General features: G+C 40.6%; 2 protein-coding genes across 2 annotated transcripts; one reads left to right on the forward strand and one right to left on the reverse strand.

Moving 5' to 3' along the window:
* The first annotated feature begins 7,069 nt into the window (after positions 1-7,069).
* LOC136226097 (ABC transporter B family member 28) lies at positions 7,070-14,367 on the forward strand. Its single transcript, XM_066014408.1, has 17 exons — positions 7,070-7,603; positions 7,772-7,959; positions 8,051-8,074; positions 8,182-8,283; positions 8,461-8,551; positions 9,362-9,462; positions 9,643-9,693; positions 9,776-9,904; positions 10,623-10,685; positions 10,769-11,048; positions 12,180-12,328; positions 12,444-12,533; positions 13,082-13,216; positions 13,307-13,363; positions 13,516-13,572; positions 13,657-13,940; positions 14,040-14,367. The coding sequence occupies exons 1-16, from the start codon at positions 7,195-7,197 to the stop codon at positions 13,891-13,893; spliced, it is 2,163 nt and encodes a 720-aa protein (XP_065870480.1). The 5' UTR covers positions 7,070-7,194; the 3' UTR covers positions 13,894-13,940; positions 14,040-14,367.
* Positions 14,306-15,377, reverse strand: LOC136226102 (uncharacterized). The gene is made up of 2 exons (XM_066014424.1): positions 14,869-15,377; positions 14,306-14,765 (listed from the first exon to the last, which is right to left on the reverse strand). The coding sequence occupies exons 1-2, from the start codon at positions 15,304-15,306 to the stop codon at positions 14,490-14,492; spliced, it is 714 nt and encodes a 237-aa protein (XP_065870496.1). The 5' UTR covers positions 15,307-15,377; the 3' UTR covers positions 14,306-14,489.
* Positions 15,378-16,381: the final 1,004 nt, after the last annotated feature.

Genomic DNA, 16,381 nt, shown 5'->3' on the forward strand with positions numbered 1-16,381 from the left:
TGTCGTTGTCCTCTTCACAATAAAAGGCCACTCGATCACTAGGGACCTATATTTCAACTGGGATCACGACTTCAACACCATGAGAAAGGGCGAATGGTGTTTCCCCTGTGGCCGTCCTTGGGGTGGTGCGATAAGCCCATAGAACACTTGTCAGATGATCCGCCCATTTCTTATCATGCTCTCCCAATCTCTTCTTTATCCCCTTTACGATCGTTCGATTGGTAACTTCAGTCATCCTGTTGGACTGGGGATAATAAACGGAGGCGAATCTGTTCAGGATGCCCAACCCTTCACAGAAAGCTTTGAATTCGCCACAGTTGAACTGTGTTCCATTATCGGTGATGATGGTATGTGGAACACCGTATCTTCCTACGATGTTGTCTTTGACGAATTCCACCATTCGTTCTACAGTAATGGAGGAAACAGCTTCGGCTTCTACCCATTTGGTGAAATGATCCACTGCCACTACCACGTACCTCCTTTGTCGGCGAGTCGGAGGAAATGGGCCAACAATGTCTATTCCCCAAAGGGCGAATGGACGTCCTTCTATGATTAGCCTCTGTATATGTTTGGCAGTATGTGATTCATTCGCATGAATCTGACAACTGTGACAAGATTCTACCAATTTTTGGGCATCCAATTCAGCCGTGGGCCAGTAGAAACCCGCTAACCTGGATTTCTTCAAGATGGTGGCGGATGCTTCGTGAGCCCCACATGATCCCTCATGTAGCTCCTTGAGGATTTGTTGTCCCTCTTCCGACATAATGCACTTCAACCAGGGATGGCTAAAGGACTTTCTGTAGAGGCAGTCATTGATCACGGAGAAATAAGCCGCTCTCCTAACTATCCGTCGTGCCTCTTCTTTGTCCTCAGGTAAGGTTCCATTCAGCAGATATTGGCGGATGACTGATCTCCAATCATCTTCCACTGTTGTGAGTAGAGAAACTTCCTCTAAAGCGAATGCTGGAGCTATTTTAACTTCAAAGGGACAATCCGGATCCGTCCAGCTCTCCTCACAAGAGGCCATTTTGGCCAAATGATCTGCCTCTGTGTTGGACTCCCTCGGTACGTGAATCAGTTCCCATTTAGTTTCCTTAGCTTCAAGATGATCCAGCAACTTTTTGACTTCCGCTACGTATTTGGCCAGAACTTCGTCTTTCACCTCGTAATTCTTGATTACTTGGTTGACCATTAGTTTAGAGTCGATATAGATCACGATCCGCTCCGGAGTGATTTCTTTGAGTAGGCGTAATCCCAATATCAGAGCTTCATATTCGACAGCATTATTAGTGGCATGGAAATTTAATTTTGCTGCATATCGTAATTTTATGTATTGGGGACCCTTGATCACAACGCCTACGCCAGCTCCATCCGCCGAGGAGGCGCCATCGGTGTACATCGACCATTCCTCTATCGGTGGCTTGGGATGATCTATCCCTTCGTCAGTGAATTCATTCACGAAGTCCGCCAGGACCTGACTCTTTAAGGCTGACCTGCTTTCGTACCTCACATCGAATTCGCCCAGGCGGATTGCCCATTCCATCAGCCTTCCCGAAGTGTCTGGTTTCTGCAACACCTTTCTCATTGGTATATTTGTTCGAACCACTACAGTATGCGCCTGAAAATATGGCCTAAGGCGGATTGCCGTGGTTACAACAGCCAGTGCCATTTTATCAAGCTTTGAATACCTGGTTTCGGCGTCTTTCAGAACCTTTCTCACGTAATAAATTGGAAACTGCTGGCCATCCTCTTCTTGTATCATGACCATGCATACGGCTTTGTCCGTAACCGATACATACATGTAGAGGTCTTCTCCCTTCAAAGGCCGACTCATCATGGGTGGCTCCGTGAGGAACCGCTTGATTCCTTCGAAGGCTCTTTCATAATCCTCATTCCACTCGAATGCCTTTTGCTTCTTAATGACCTCGTAAAAGGGCTGGCATCTGCGGGCTGAACAAGAGATAAACCTGCCCAAGGCTATGATCCGCCCGTTAAGGCGTTGTACTTCTCTGATATTCCGTGGTGCCTGCATTTCCAGAACTGCCTTAACTTTGTCAGGATTTGGGCTAACTCCTTTTTCGCTGATCATGAACCCTAAGAATTTTCCATATGTTGCCCCGAAAGTACACTTCTCTGGGTTCAACTTAATGTTGTGGCATCGGAGTACGTCCAATACCTCCTTTATATCATCCGCATGCTTTTCTATAGTCGTACTTTTGATGATTATGTCATCTACATAGACAGAATAGTTATCCCCTTTACTATCTGCGAATATCTTGTTCATCATCCTCTGATAAGTTGCACCTGCGTTCTTTAGCCCAAAGGGCATAACTTTGAAACAATAAGTGGCTTGGTGTGTTACGAACGAGGTCTTGATTCTATCAGAGGGCTCCATAGGGATCTGATGATAACTTGACTTTACATCAGTAAATGAGTACATTGCGTGACCGGCAGTTCCATCTACAAGCATATCAATACATGGCAAAGGATAGTTGTCTTTGGGGCAAGCTTTATTGAGATCTATAAAGTCAATGCACATGCGGTAAGACCCGCCAGCCTTTTTCACCAAAACGACGTTCGCCAACCACTGATTGTAAAGCACTTCCTCAATGGCATCCGCCTTCTGGAGCTTGGCGATCTCTTCCTCTATCACCTTCTGCCTTTCCGGGCCATGATTTCTCCGTTTTTGAGCCACAGGAACTGCATCCTTATCAATGTTGAGCTTGTGAGTGATCACGTCTGGACTGATTCCAGGGAGAATTTCATCTTTCCATGCGAAGACATCTTCCGCCTCACAAAGCACTTTGGTGATTGCATTTTTAATTTCGCCTTTGAGCCCTTTAGCCATTCGCACCTGCTTTTCATCCGCCATAAGGTACATTTCGGTCTCGCCCAAGGCCATTGTGACGTGCTCCTCTTCATCTTCCTCCTTAGATTGTGGGCGAATCATTAGTGATGCCGAATATGTCTCCTGGGCCACCTTTTGGCTACCTCTGATCATTACACCTCCCTTGGCCGTGGGAATGTAAAGTGTTAAGTGGTGAATGGAGATAAGATCTGCAACTTCGGAGATAAAGGGCCGTCCGAGGATGATATTGTAAGCTAACTGACCATCCAAGACAGAAATTTCTAGATCTCCTTTCCAGATTTGATCATCATTTGTAAGCTCACAATCCAGAGTGACTTTGCCTTTTGTTTGAATAGTATGTCCCGTCACTCCCAAGATATCGACCATAGTTGGCTCTACTTGAACAGGATCAATCATGAGTTTAGCGAAAGCACCTCTAGTGATGACATTGCACGAACTTCCCGTATCAATCATTACTCTTTTCATCTCCCAGCCTTCCACCATCATAGTGACGACCAGTGCATCCGCATGGGGAGGTATTTCAGGACCTATATCGGAAAAGGGGCGATTTAACGACGTCTTGTCAAGGGCCGCAGTCCTTGCCTTTTTTAGCATTGGCTGGTATCCAGGTCCGCCTGCTATGACATTAATGGTACCCTTTCCCTTCTTCTTTGGGTCCTCCTTGGATCTATCACCATCTCCTTTCTTGCCCTCAGTTTGGATGAATTGATCCAATTTGCCCCTCTCTATGAGACGCTCTATTTCTCGAGCCAACTCCCAGCATGCGTCAGTGTCATGGCCATTTTTCCTGTGATATTTACAATAGTTTTTAGGATTTTTACCATTATTGGTGTACTCCCCTCCCTTTGGTTCGGGGTATGAAATGCTCCGTTTGTGTTGACTGTTCTCGATCCACATAAGAACTTCACTTTTAGAAGCATTGAGAGGTGTGAAAGAGGTGACAAACGTTGATTTGCCCTTAGAATCTCTTCGCCTGTTTCTAGAGGAAGAGTCCTGACGCTTGTCCCTGTCTCTATCTCGAGGACGAGATTCGCCCTTGTCCCTTTTCGGCGATGATGGTGAACCTCGGCGAATGTCATCCACCTCTATGAAATCTTTACAACGCTCCATCAACTCTGCCATGCTGGTGGGTTTCTTTCGAATGAGATCTTCCTGCAAACTCTTACAGGTGGTGTTTCTTACGAAACATTCCACAGCTACGGAGATATCCACATCAACGATTTGTATGCACAACTGGTTGAAAGTGTCCACATACTCCCGAAGGGACTCATTCGCCTTCTGCTTTAACTCAAAAAGCTTCCCAGATTTCACCACTGCAGGAATACAACCGGCGAATTTAGCGCAAAATTCCCTGCTCAACTGATCAAAGCTGTTTATCGAGCCTGGAGGTAGAGATTGAAATCACAAATAGGCTGGGCCCCCCAGCGTGGTGACAAACATTTTGCAGAGCACGGGCTCAGTAGCTCGGTTGAGCCTAGCCAGTATTCGATACTTTCAAACGTGAGCTTCTGGATTATCTTTGCCTGTGTATATTGCGAGATTGGGAATCTTAAAAGCTCTTTCCGTCTCATCCGCCTCAATCCAAGCTGCGAAAGGCGAATCCCTATTGGCGAACGGGTTGTGCCTGGCATTTTCTTCATTCATACAGAGCACCAGGGCCCTTACTCTATCATTAAAATTTTCCGGATCCGCCCTGGGGCGGCCTCTTCGTGGCGATCTGCTTGGAGAAGAAAAAGAATTTGAATCAGACGATGGATCTGATGGCGAACGCCTTCCTCCATTACCGCGTCCACTTCCTCCTCCGCCTCCTCCTCCACCACCACCTCCTCCTCCGTTTCCTCCACCTGGGGGAGTCGGACCGTTTCCTCCCCCCTGGCCTCCTGACGGGATATGCCCAACAGTTCCTGAAGGCGGCGGCGGTGGTGGTCCACTTGCATGGGATGTCTTTTCTGGCCTTTTACTTCGTCTACGGCCAGTAGATGGGGGCGATCTGCCACGACGGGAGGATCTCGCTCGTCAGGGCGAAGGTGACCTTGTCCGTCTACCTTTCTCTTTTCTATGCTTCTTGTGAGTTGGCCCTTTAGATCCGCCAAGGGATAAATTCGTCCGTGGACGCCTGGGTACATTGGACCCACCAAGATTCAACCGTGGACCCCCAGATCCGCCAGGAAGGGTCGTATCATTTCTTTGACTTCCTTCACCAGGGAATAATTCCCGATTAATTGGTCGCTCGCCACCGGATGTCGTGGCGGTTATCATAGAATCCGTGATGTGAGCTTGGAGGAATGAAGAACTCAGGGCACCCGGTCCAAAGTTTAACAAGGGCCGGGATGATACAGTCGATGTGGATGCCATGCTCCAGTGTGGAGGGATAGTCATGAACGACCGCAGGCGATTCCCTGTCTCGGCTCCAAACCGCTCACCAATGGCTTGTGCACACATGTTGATGAAAGCATCAGGGTTCATACTACTTTCAACGTGTGTTGCAGGAGCAGTTGAGTCTGTGCGGCCAGCACTAGATGGTGTAACTAATGGTGTTTCGATCCCTGAAGAGGGATTCTGATCTCCCGTCGTCATAGTTTCTTACTGTGAACGAAAAACCCTTTGTTTGATTAAGGATTCTACGATCACCGCACCAATTGATAACAGGTGGGGAAATTCCGATCAACGTCCGTCCCTGTGGGGGGCGTCGTTGGGTTCGACGGGGGGAAGCTCCGATGCCAAAGTCAGTAAGGTGATTCAAGGAAAACAAACTGAATTGACAAAGACTATGAGAATGTGTGTGTGTACCTTGATAGCCTAGGGAACCAGGCTATATATAGCTGAGAAGTTGTAACCTTCAGGTAACTAGAAAGTCTCCATTAATGCTTCATTAATGGCGGTTACGAGTTATCCTTAACCTGGCGGTTTAGCTAATTAATAACTCATTAATGATCTTTTATGGCCGAGTCGGCGGCCAGCCGTTATAGAGGCGAATGGAGAGATTCGCCTTATAGGTCCGCCATCGGATCTCTTAGAGCTGATCCGTGGAGATCCGCCAGCCAGCTTCCCTTTGGGGATCACTACGTGGCGTACTTTGAGGTGAATATCCCTTTTGGTCATCAGGATAATATCTCGATGTTATCAAATTGATTTTAATATTTTGAGAGTGTAAAAATGCGCTTTAAACTTGACTTCTAGAAAACGAAATGATTGAGCGAATGATGTAAAAATAATAAGAATCTTTATTGGATTCCTAGCTCTACTACAAAAAGTTTAACTAGTTAAAACAAAGCTTAATGCTTCTCCAGCCTCCTTAACTTGTCCAAATTGGTCATTTTACCCCTCCAACTCATCGAATGTCCTATTTACTCTCTTAACTCCATAAAAATGGTATTTCTCACCCCCTTAACTTGTCCAAATTTGTCATTTTACCCATTTTCAACTCATCAATATCCTATTTACCCCCTTAACTCCATAAAAGTGGTATTTCTCACCACTTATGATCATATTTACCATCTTAACTCCATAAAAATGGTATTTCTTATCCCTTTATAGTAGTCAAAAAAGTTGAAAAGGGAAAAAACGAATAAAAAATACAAATAACAAGAACATTAATATGAACAAGTTATATACATTATATGTAGGGATAATGTACCAAAATAGGCCTATGATTTTTGGAAAAGTATCAAATTAGATTCCACTTACAAAATAACATAAATATAGGTTTAACGTTTAAAAAAAATTATCAATTTAGGCTTCGATAACAGATTGTAAGAGGTGAAAAATACCACTTTTATAGAGTTAAAGGGGTAAATAGAATATTCTATGAGTTGGAGGAATAAATGGAAGTTGAGGGGGTGAGAAATACCACTTTTATGGAATTAAGAAGGTAAATAGAACATTCGATGAGTTGAGGGGGTAAAATGATCAATTTAGACAAGTTAAAGGAACTAGAGAAACATTAAATCTTAAAACAATAATGATTAAAATGAAATCACCATAAAAGATTTAGGAATTTTTCATTTTTTATTGATTTTAATGATTTTTTTTTTTATTATCATTTTCTGGATAACTCTTTTTTATGGTTCGATGTCCGACTCTCGAATGGATGGTTACTCTTTCACTTTTCATCTGTACTTATAAAATCAAGCTCGTTAATTCATTGTAAAAAGAAAAAAAAAATGTTTTAGCGCCTTTTCGGGGTAAGTAAACCTACTGTTGCCTAATAAGAAAAATTTGCGAATGTATTTGGACCAAATTTTTTTACTAACTCGATGATATGATATCTTATTCTTCCTCTTCCTGGTCTTCCTTGTTCCACCATCTACACAGCCACTAAATCTATGGCGTCTGCCTCTTCTCTTCTCCTTCTTCAACCCAATGCCACTCGCTTTCCACCTCCTAACTTTCAACTCCGTCCAATTTATAATTTCCAACATAAGCAACTCCGTCTCTCCTCTCGTCTCCGCCAATCATGTCGTTTCCCGCCATTTCCATCATCTGCTGCTAGCCGACGCAGCAACAAAATTTCTACAATTTCTTGCGCCTACGTGTCGGGGGCACCGCCTGTAACCGACCCCGACCCCAAGGTCGATGCCTCCGAGGCCGCCAGCGAGAAGCCGCAGTCTCCTAAATTGATTTCGTCGGGTCTTCTGTGGAGTCTTTTGCTTAAGCATAAACTCAGGATTGGGGCTTTGGTTCTTACTCTCGTTGGCTGCACTACTTGCACCCTCTCGATGCCTATATTTTCAGGTACCAAGTCGACTGAATTCTTTCAGTTTGTTTATCGAGAATATGAAAGGGAAAAAAAAAGAAATCGTTGAAAATCGTGTTTTATTTAATTTGAATGTGTCGAAGCAGATGAGGATGCTATACAATTAATCAGCATAATAGTTTAATTTGGTCGTTTTTTGGTGCTAGGTCGATTCTTCGAAGTGCTTATAGGCGTAAGGCCAGAGCCTCTGTGGAGGCTGCTTAGTAAGATCGGACTGTTATACTCATTGGAACCAATTTTCACCGTCATCTTTGTTGTAAACATGAACGCTGTATGGGAGAAGGTAATGTCAACATTGAGAGGTCATGTTTTCAGAAGAGTTTTGATACAGAAGGTAAAAACTTGTTATCCATTAATTACTTTCAATATATTTCATTCTAAAATTAATTGATTTCCTTACATTTTTTTTTCTGTCCTGGATGCAGGTGGAGTTTTTTGATCGGTACAAGGTTGGTACTATTTACTGAGGACCGGCCTAGTTCTAGTTTAGAACTTGTGTGCAAATGTATCATTTCTTAATTGAGTCGATGGACTTTGTCTTCAAAACTCTTGGCAGGTTGGTGAACTCACTGCTTTGTTAACTTCTGATTTGGGTTCCCTCAAAGATATTGTCAGTGAGAACATTTCAAGAGATCGTGGATTTAGGGCACTTTCTGAGGCAAGCCACTCTATACTTGAGCAAAAGTGAGCTTTATGTTACCTAGTCATGTTGTATGTCATCTCTGATTTAGATGCAGTTCACCCTCTTTTTTAATCTACACAAAGCTTATATTTTCTCCTTTAGTTTGAATAAATTCTGATGTTTTAGATATCCAATATCTTTGCTTTTCTGCAGGTCATAGGAACTATATGCATACTGTTTTCTCTGGCCCCCCAATTGGCGCCAATTCTGGGCATTCTGATGCTCAGTGTGTCTGTTTTAATTGGTAAGTATTTTCTCTAACTGCTGATTCTAATTGGCTTAGGATTGTCAGTTTAGCCTGTCTTTGTTTTTTTTTTTTTTTTTTTGCATATTTTGGACACCAGGCTGCAGTATCCTTAGAATGAAGGCCTAAGAATTTTAAGAATTGAAATCTATTTGCGAAATATACAAATTTTCCATCATCATCACTTCTGGTAAAATCATGGGGAACCATAAAGTCCAGTAATGCACTTATAGAATCACTAGTTCTAGATGGTATTGAGCTGCAAATGAATGTTCTAGCGTAGTTCTAAGAAATCCCTTTGAAAACTTTTTTGGCAATGTATCAGCAAAAAAAAAAAAAAAAATCTCTACATAAGAACGATTACTGTGTAATTTGAAAGGGAAAATGACCAGCTAAGGGAAAGAAGTAAAAAGAAAACATTAAGGGTGGCGGAGAGAGGAAAAGGAATGAGTTCTTATAGGCTATTTATTTAATCTATGAACAATATTGTTTATTTTTTTTCAATCATGAGTAGTTGGATGAAATTTTCAACTGAGGCTCCTTTAGAACTAGTATTTAAAAAACTGAATATAATTTTGTTATGTGAAGGTTTTGCTTTTTCTGTCATTTGCCCTTTAACATGTCTGACATGTTTCACAAACATTTGTATTTGTTAAAGCATTAAATGCCTAAACTCTTTTTTCTACATGCAATTTACTAGATGCAAGGAAATTGCCATTTCATATCTATTTTATAGGTCTTCCTATCATTTTTAATTGCATTGTGCAATTTTTATCTATCATTAACTGAAAAAATAAATAAATTTGCAAGCCATATACAAGCGGTCAACTATACCTGTTTTTAAAGCTCATGGAAAGGCCCAAGCATCCATTGCTGATTGTGTGACGGAGACCTTTTCTGCTATTCGCACTGTAAGCCTTCAAAATGCTCTGTACTCATTTTTGTGTATATATTTTACAGTAAAAAAAGAAAGAAATTAAAAAACCTAAAATTGTAAGGGTCAGCCTTTTATGTTTTTCAAATGTGGACTTGGGTTGTGATATGGTGTAGAAATCAATGCATGATACTGAAATAGTGATTTTTGTTTTCAGGTAAGATCCTTCAGTGGTGAAAAGCGCCAAATGTCAATGTTTGGTAAGCAGGTAAGATATGGACTAATATTCTAGCCAAAGGTTGTTCTCAGTAAGCCATTGATATGGAGTTATGGAACTTATTTCATTGCAGGTTCTTGCTTATCAGAGCAGTGGTATAAAACTTGGGACCTACAAATCTGTGAATGAATCATTGACAAGAGTCGCTGTTTATGTTTCTTTGTTGGCTTTATATTGTCTTGGAGGAAGCAAAGTGAAGGCTGTAAGCGCTTCTACTTCGTAACAACAAATTCATATGTCATCCATGCTCTTGATTCTTGCTTAGTTTATCTGATAAAAGTATTATCCACTTGATATGTCATTATAGTTCTACGGATAAGGATTTTGAAAGTTCTTGCAGTATGGTTTGCATTTGTTAAGGCTGGAGAAGTTTCTCCCTTTTGTTACTTTTTAAGAGTTCTAGAAAGCTGAAGAATTAGCTCTAGGTTAAGAAAAAAACACAAGGCAACTCGTATGGTATTTCACTTAATGGAGCTCGTTCTAGACAGATTTTCTATTGTAGTGTCTTGGTGCTTTACTTTCTTTCTTCCTTCCCGTTTTTTTCCCTTTTGTTAGTTCTATATTAGTGTTTGCAGATGTGAATGCCCCATTTACTGCATCTTTTCCGAATTTATTTGAGGAAGTTCCTCTGTATTTTCCTAACCCTCTAGTAGGTCAGTGTGTCATTGTGCCAAGCTGGACAGTAGAACACTACTTGACCACTGGCCAAACTGTAATTGCCTCCATTTTTGTACATTGTGTTCATAAAGGGGAAACTACACACCAACAAGGATTCGTATAAATTCAGATTGTGAATTTCAGGCATACCCTTGATCTTCATCTCATTTTTTCTGCTCACGCCCTGATTCTACCCATGCTCTACATAGATGACTGATCTTTTTCGCTTTTAATTGTTTTCCCATTCTGTATAATGCTTGCAGGGTGAACTCTCTGTTGGAATTGTTGCATCTTTTATTGGATACACTTTCACATTAACATTTGCAGTGAGTCTGGTTTTACTTCTTTCTTTCAGATTACAATGATCCTTCTCTCTTCATTATGGTTTAGGATACACTAAAATTTTCAGGTTCAAGGGCTAGTCAATACATTTGGAGATCTTCGAGGAGCACTTGCTGCTGTTGAGAGGATTAACTCTGTTCTGTCCGGAGTAGAAATTGATGAAGCCCTTGCTTATGGTTTAGAAAGAGAAATTCAGGAAAAAATTAAGCATGATGAGATCAGTAAATTGTTTTTTGTCAATGGTTACAGTGGAAAGAATCATCATATGGACACACCTTACATGTCAGCCTTGAAATCAGCTAGCAATCTTAGCACCTATGCTTGGTCCGGCGATGTTTGTCTTGAAGGTATCCAAATGTAGTTTCATTTGATTATTTTCGCATGAATTGATTCAATACTTCCTGCACCTTTTCAATCTTGTAGTTACTAAACTACATTGTTGTACCGTTTCATGATTCTGCAGTACTACTTGCTAATGATTTCCCATGAAATAGAAGCAATTTCTTCCAAATGAAATAATTGCATAATATTGATATTTGAGAAATAATTACAAATATCTGGGGAAGTTCTATTGCTATTTCATAAAGAATCCTCATTGATGAACTGAAAAGCGAGGTTTTGCAAATTTTTTTTGTGAACTGAAACATCAATTAAAAAACTTTGAGAACTTGAAGGCAGAAGTTCCTTCTCTCCGTGGTTGAACACTATCTATAAAGGTCCCGGGTAAGATCGGGGAAATTGCGCCGATTTAGCAATTGCACCGGAAAATAATAAAAAGGTACACAAAGTAACGAATAAAAGATTAACTTGATTATTATAAATCAAGCTAGTAAATATTTTGAACAAGAGGAAATAGAATCGAAAAATCTACCTTCTTTTTTCCTTCCCTCCCCCGACAATAAAGCTGCTGAGTTCGGCTTTCGGGGCTACACCTACTTTAGGAAAGAAACTGTAAGCAAGGAATTCCGCCTAGTCAAGCTGCACGCAATCAACAAAACAAAACAAAAGAAAAACCTCTCGAGGAACACAAACCCAAAGTCTCAGTTTAGGATAGAGTTTGATCTGGAAATAGTAAGCTCTTTACCTCTCCAATAGCGGTAAGCTAAGCCGAAGACGCGGAACATTAACTTTATTTAATTTAACCCGTACTCTGCCCACACGCCCCTAATGGTGAAAGCGGTCTCACTGGATCAGTTGTCGTTGTTGGAGGTGCATTGAAAGCAATCAAGCATGAGAAGCAGGATCCGTCCACAGCTTTGAGCCCTTTCCCTTATTTTTTTGTGAACTGAAACATCAATTAAAAAACTTTGAGAACTTGAAGGCAGAAGTTCCTTCTCTCCGTGGTTGAACACTGTCTTCTGGTAATAGATTTCTTGGTGATGTATTTATATGAAGTAGATCGAAGAATATATCCAAATTCACTTGATTCATATAAGCCATTTCCTTATGTCAGCTGATGCTCTCAATTTCTTCTGCAGATGTGCATTTCTCTTATCCTTTGAGACCTGATGTGGAAATTCTAAATGGTCTTAATTTGCAAATAAAATGTGGAACTGTTACTGCTTTAGTGGGCCCTAGTGGTGCAGGCAAGAGTACTATAGTTCAGCTATTGGCACGCTTTTATGAGGTTCATTTCTTTTTCAAAAATCTTAACTTCTGTTTTTTGTTGAGCTTCTTTTTTCTTTTATTTATTTCATGAAGAAAAATGGTGGGATATCATAGGCATTTCTTCTTTTCTGCAGCCAACTGGTGGTCAGATAACAATTGCAGGAGAGGATGTCCGGACATTTGAAAAGACTGAATGGGCTCGAGTTGTCTCCATAGTAAATCAGGTACCATATATGGGATGTCAATATTTTTTAATCTCCATTAAAAATTACTTATGGACAGGTCCTAATAGGTACAACTGCTAGCCAGATACAATTTGATGAAGTTGTTCTAAACAAAATGCTAAGAAATACCTGGCAACTGAGCTCATCTAGGAATGTTGTTAACTAGCTGTGTTTGATTAACCTGGATTTTCGTTGAGAAAATGTGAATAAATTGGTTGTTAAGTTTATTTTTAGAAGTTTGTTGATCGATTAAAAGGTAACTGGATCACCTATTGAAATGTATAAAATTGAAATCTACTAATGGAAAATTGAAATTTCATCATGATAGATGATTATATTGACTGGCAAATGGTTGAGTTAATTCAGTTTCCTGGTACCTTGAAATGGTCTTGACTCGAGCAATCATGGAATTGGGTCTAGTGATGGGGCTTTGGATGCTATCTCCAGTCCAATCCTTAGCATGTATATAATACATGTCCCTGGGAAATTCAATTATTACCTGATTCAAGAATTATTTATTTCCTAAATTTGAGCAATGATATATACAGGAACCTATTCTTTTTTCTGTGTCTGTTGGCGAAAATATTGCATATGGGCTTCCAGATGATAATGTGTCCAAGGATGATATCATAAAAGCAGCTAAAGCAGCAAATGCCCATGAATTTATAATTTCACTTCCCCAGGTTCATTGTCTAGTAAATTTGCTTCTTTTTTTCACTTTATCTTGTCATATTGTTTGTTGAAAAGGCTGAACCTTCAATCAAATTTTGAAGGGTTATGACACTCTTGTTGGTGAGCGTGGAGGCTTACTGAGTGGAGGTCAGAGACAGGTATACAGTTGATTTTTCAGTGAGGATGAGTGACATTAATGATTCATTTGTATCTCTGATGTTTTTTCTTGAGAGAGAGAATGGAAGGAGGCAGGTTTGAGATGATCTTCGGATGACTAATTGTATATTATCATCTGACTTTTGTTTCCCAGAGAGTTGCTATTGCAAGAGCCCTGCTCAAGAATGCTCCAATCCTGATTCTTGATGAGGTAAGCTCGTTGAGATATTGGGTTAGAGCTATAGATGCAAGAGTGTCCGAAAGCCACCATGAACTTATTTTCTTTTTATTTCAGGCTACCAGTGCATTGGATGCAGTCAGCGAACGTCTTGTCCAGCAGGCTCTGAACCAGTTAATGAAGGGCAGGACAACTTTGGTCATTGCTCATAGATTAAGCACGGTCCAGAATGCCCATCAAATTGCCCTTTGTTCTGATGGGAGGATTTCTGAATTAGGGACCCATTTTGAGCTGTTGAATAAGAAGGGCCAATATGCATCACTGGTTGGGACCCAAAGATTGGCATTTGAGTGACGTTAAAGAAGCTATATGTGGCAAAAGTCGGACACAGAAATCAGCAAGTTAGTATTAGTTTTCTGATTGGAATTGATGATGTTACTTGGTTAATATAGCATTACTATGAGAGTTTTGCAATTTGATTTTTCCTTTACATTCTGCAGCGAAGCTGAACATTTCATTTCAAAACTGGAAAAACCATGTGCTGAGCTGAAGTAAACAAGAGCCTCCATAGTTCTCCCATTGAATTATTTTTCACTAAACTACAGGGCACAGAATATTGGCGCGAATAGAAGTATTTGTGTCAATCAATTATGTTGAAGCAATCAAATTTGTAAAATAACTCAACCAATATCAGTTATCTAAGAATAATTATTTTCACAGTGATACATGGAATAGAAGTAATCTGCAATTGCTGCATTGACATAAGTAGGAGTTTTGTCACATTATTCTTTTTGTATCAATATAATCTGTAATGAAGTTCGAACTCCAGCGGATGTCCTTTACAATATTAAGTATCAGGTTAAAACAATATCCCGTTGCTGTTTTTTTATTTCAGTCTGCAGGAAAAGCTACACTGTGTTCAGTATGAGGATCGGTGTTTCTTTGCATCATCAAGAAGATTCAGAAAAGGAAATAGAAGCATTGAGGACAGCAAGGCATTCTGTAGGAAGGCTCAGAAAGGTGTTCATGAAGAAATCATCAATGGGTTCAACAGTCGCCACTCCAACCAGTCTGCATTTACCTTCTCCGTTCAACCTCTCTCCTCGTCCACTACGAATAACTCCTTTTGACTCATCAGATGTTAATACTGTCTTTACTAGCAGGGGAGGAGCTCTATACAAACTCCCAACCGAAAACAGGAACTTTGCCGTGAATTCAAGATCAACCTATCAAGATATGCACCGCCAAATAAAGGTATTGAGCATTTGTTAGTGTTTATTATTTGTATAACTATCTGTACTAATTAGATAATGTGGGAATCAAAATTACCTTACGAGTCTCTCTATCAATGCTTCCTTGGAAGAGTTGGGGGACGATGTCAATCTTCAAACCTGGAGGCAAAGGTAATCCCAGAAACTTGGTAGTTGCACTTGTTAATGGTGGAATATACAGAGTATCCAGCTCAAAAGAAACCGAAACTTGGTCCTTCATGTCATCCTTTTTCGTAGCAGTAGCCGTACCAGTTCCTGTTCCCCCTTGAGCATTGTATTCAAAATCAGGATATCTGGAGATTCCAAGCTTGCAAGCTCCCAGCGTTTTGAAGCTTACAGTTGAAACATCAGAATTTGACATTGTAGAGGTAGAAATGGATTCACGGTGGTTTGGAGTAGAAGATGATACAGCAACTGTTGTAAATCTAAAAGTTGGTCTTGTTGTGGGAATTTTGCACAGAATCGGAGGGTTAGAGGTGTTTATCCTGCAACCCATTTTTCTGTAAATTTTTGTTCTAAGTGGTAAGGAGGAATTGAAGTTTTGGTACTGGTGTGGTGGGAGAAATAGATGTGTGTGGGGTGAACAAAAGCACACAAGTTACTGAAATCACACCATAAAATATGAGGCTGGTTTTTGTTCAGTTTGGACCTTATCTTACTAGGCCCCTGATGGGACTTCTGCTAAATGTACATTTCGGAATGTTATTCTATAGTTTTGTGGGTTTTTTCCATTGCCAAAACATATTTATTAACATGCAAATATTATTAGGGTTTTGCTATTCACCGCTCTCAAATTACTTATCACCGCCATTTTTTTGGACATTTTTGCCCTTTTCATTTTTCCATTAAAAAACTTACATTTTTCCATTAAAAAACTTAGTGAATTACTATACCCAGTTCCAAATTTCCACTTCCAGCCCCGAAAAAAGACGTTACCGCCCCTTAGCCAAAAATTGAAATTTCTCAACCCTCTCAAACTCTATTAAACTCTCCCAAACACATTTGGTTCCGAAATTAAAGACAACACGTTTTATGGCGAGCAATCCGTTATCACCGGGAAGAGATGAGAATGATGAAGTCCCTGAAGTCGAGGTATTTTTCCGATTAAACATTTAATGATTTCTACTATTTTTTTTTCAAAAAAATCGCAATTCGGACCCGCGGGCGTGTGAACATCACGTCCCACCATGTGGTGGGGTGTATGGCTATTACGCCCCACCACATGGTGGGGCGTGATGTTCACACGCCCGCGCCTAATTTTGGCGATTTTTCGGGTTTAGGCACTGAAACATTGTGGAAATATCGCATATTGGAATCTAATGTTCGTTATTTATCAATTGCAGGAGGTTCCGTTAGAAGATTTTGGCGGGAACGACGTTGATTACAGTGCGCAGTTTTTTCCCGAACAAACGTTTCAAACATATCATGAAGCTGTTAACTGGGCAAAACAGACGGCAATTGAGATTGGCTTCGAGTTAACCACAGAGTCGTACAAGACAGGGGGCAAGTCAAGATGGATATTGGTTAAATGTGCCCGTGGTATTAAGAATACACGAAGGAAAAAGGATATG

The sequence above is a fragment of the Euphorbia lathyris genome, chromosome 1 (genome assembly GCF_963576675.1).
Source record: "Euphorbia lathyris chromosome 1, ddEupLath1.1, whole genome shotgun sequence".
NCBI classification, from domain to species: Eukaryota; Viridiplantae; Streptophyta; class Magnoliopsida; order Malpighiales; family Euphorbiaceae; genus Euphorbia; species Euphorbia lathyris.

What these genes read in the sequence shown, in the direction of transcription:
- LOC136226097 (XM_066014408.1), top strand. Translation starts at nt 7,195, where the DNA reads ATGGCGTCTGCCTCTTCTCTTCTCCTTCTTCAACCCAATGCCACTCGC. An exon ending in GAGGAAGCAAAGTGAAGGCT is followed by an intron (nt 9,905 to 10,622) that starts GTAAGCGCTTCT and finishes TAATGCTTGCAG; the next exon opens with GGTGAACTCTCTGTTGGAAT. An exon ending in TATTGGCACGCTTTTATGAG is followed by an intron (nt 12,329 to 12,443) that starts GTTCATTTCTTT and finishes TCTTTTCTGCAG; the next exon opens with CCAACTGGTGGTCAGATAAC.
- LOC136226102 (XM_066014424.1), bottom strand. Translation starts at nt 15,306, where the DNA reads ATGGGTTGCAGGATAAACACCTCTAACCCTCCGATTCTGTGCAAAATT. An exon ending in TTGATAGAGAGACTCGTAAG is followed by an intron (nt 14,766 to 14,868) that starts GTAATTTTGATT and finishes ATATCTTGATAG; the next exon opens with GTTGATCTTGAATTCACGGC.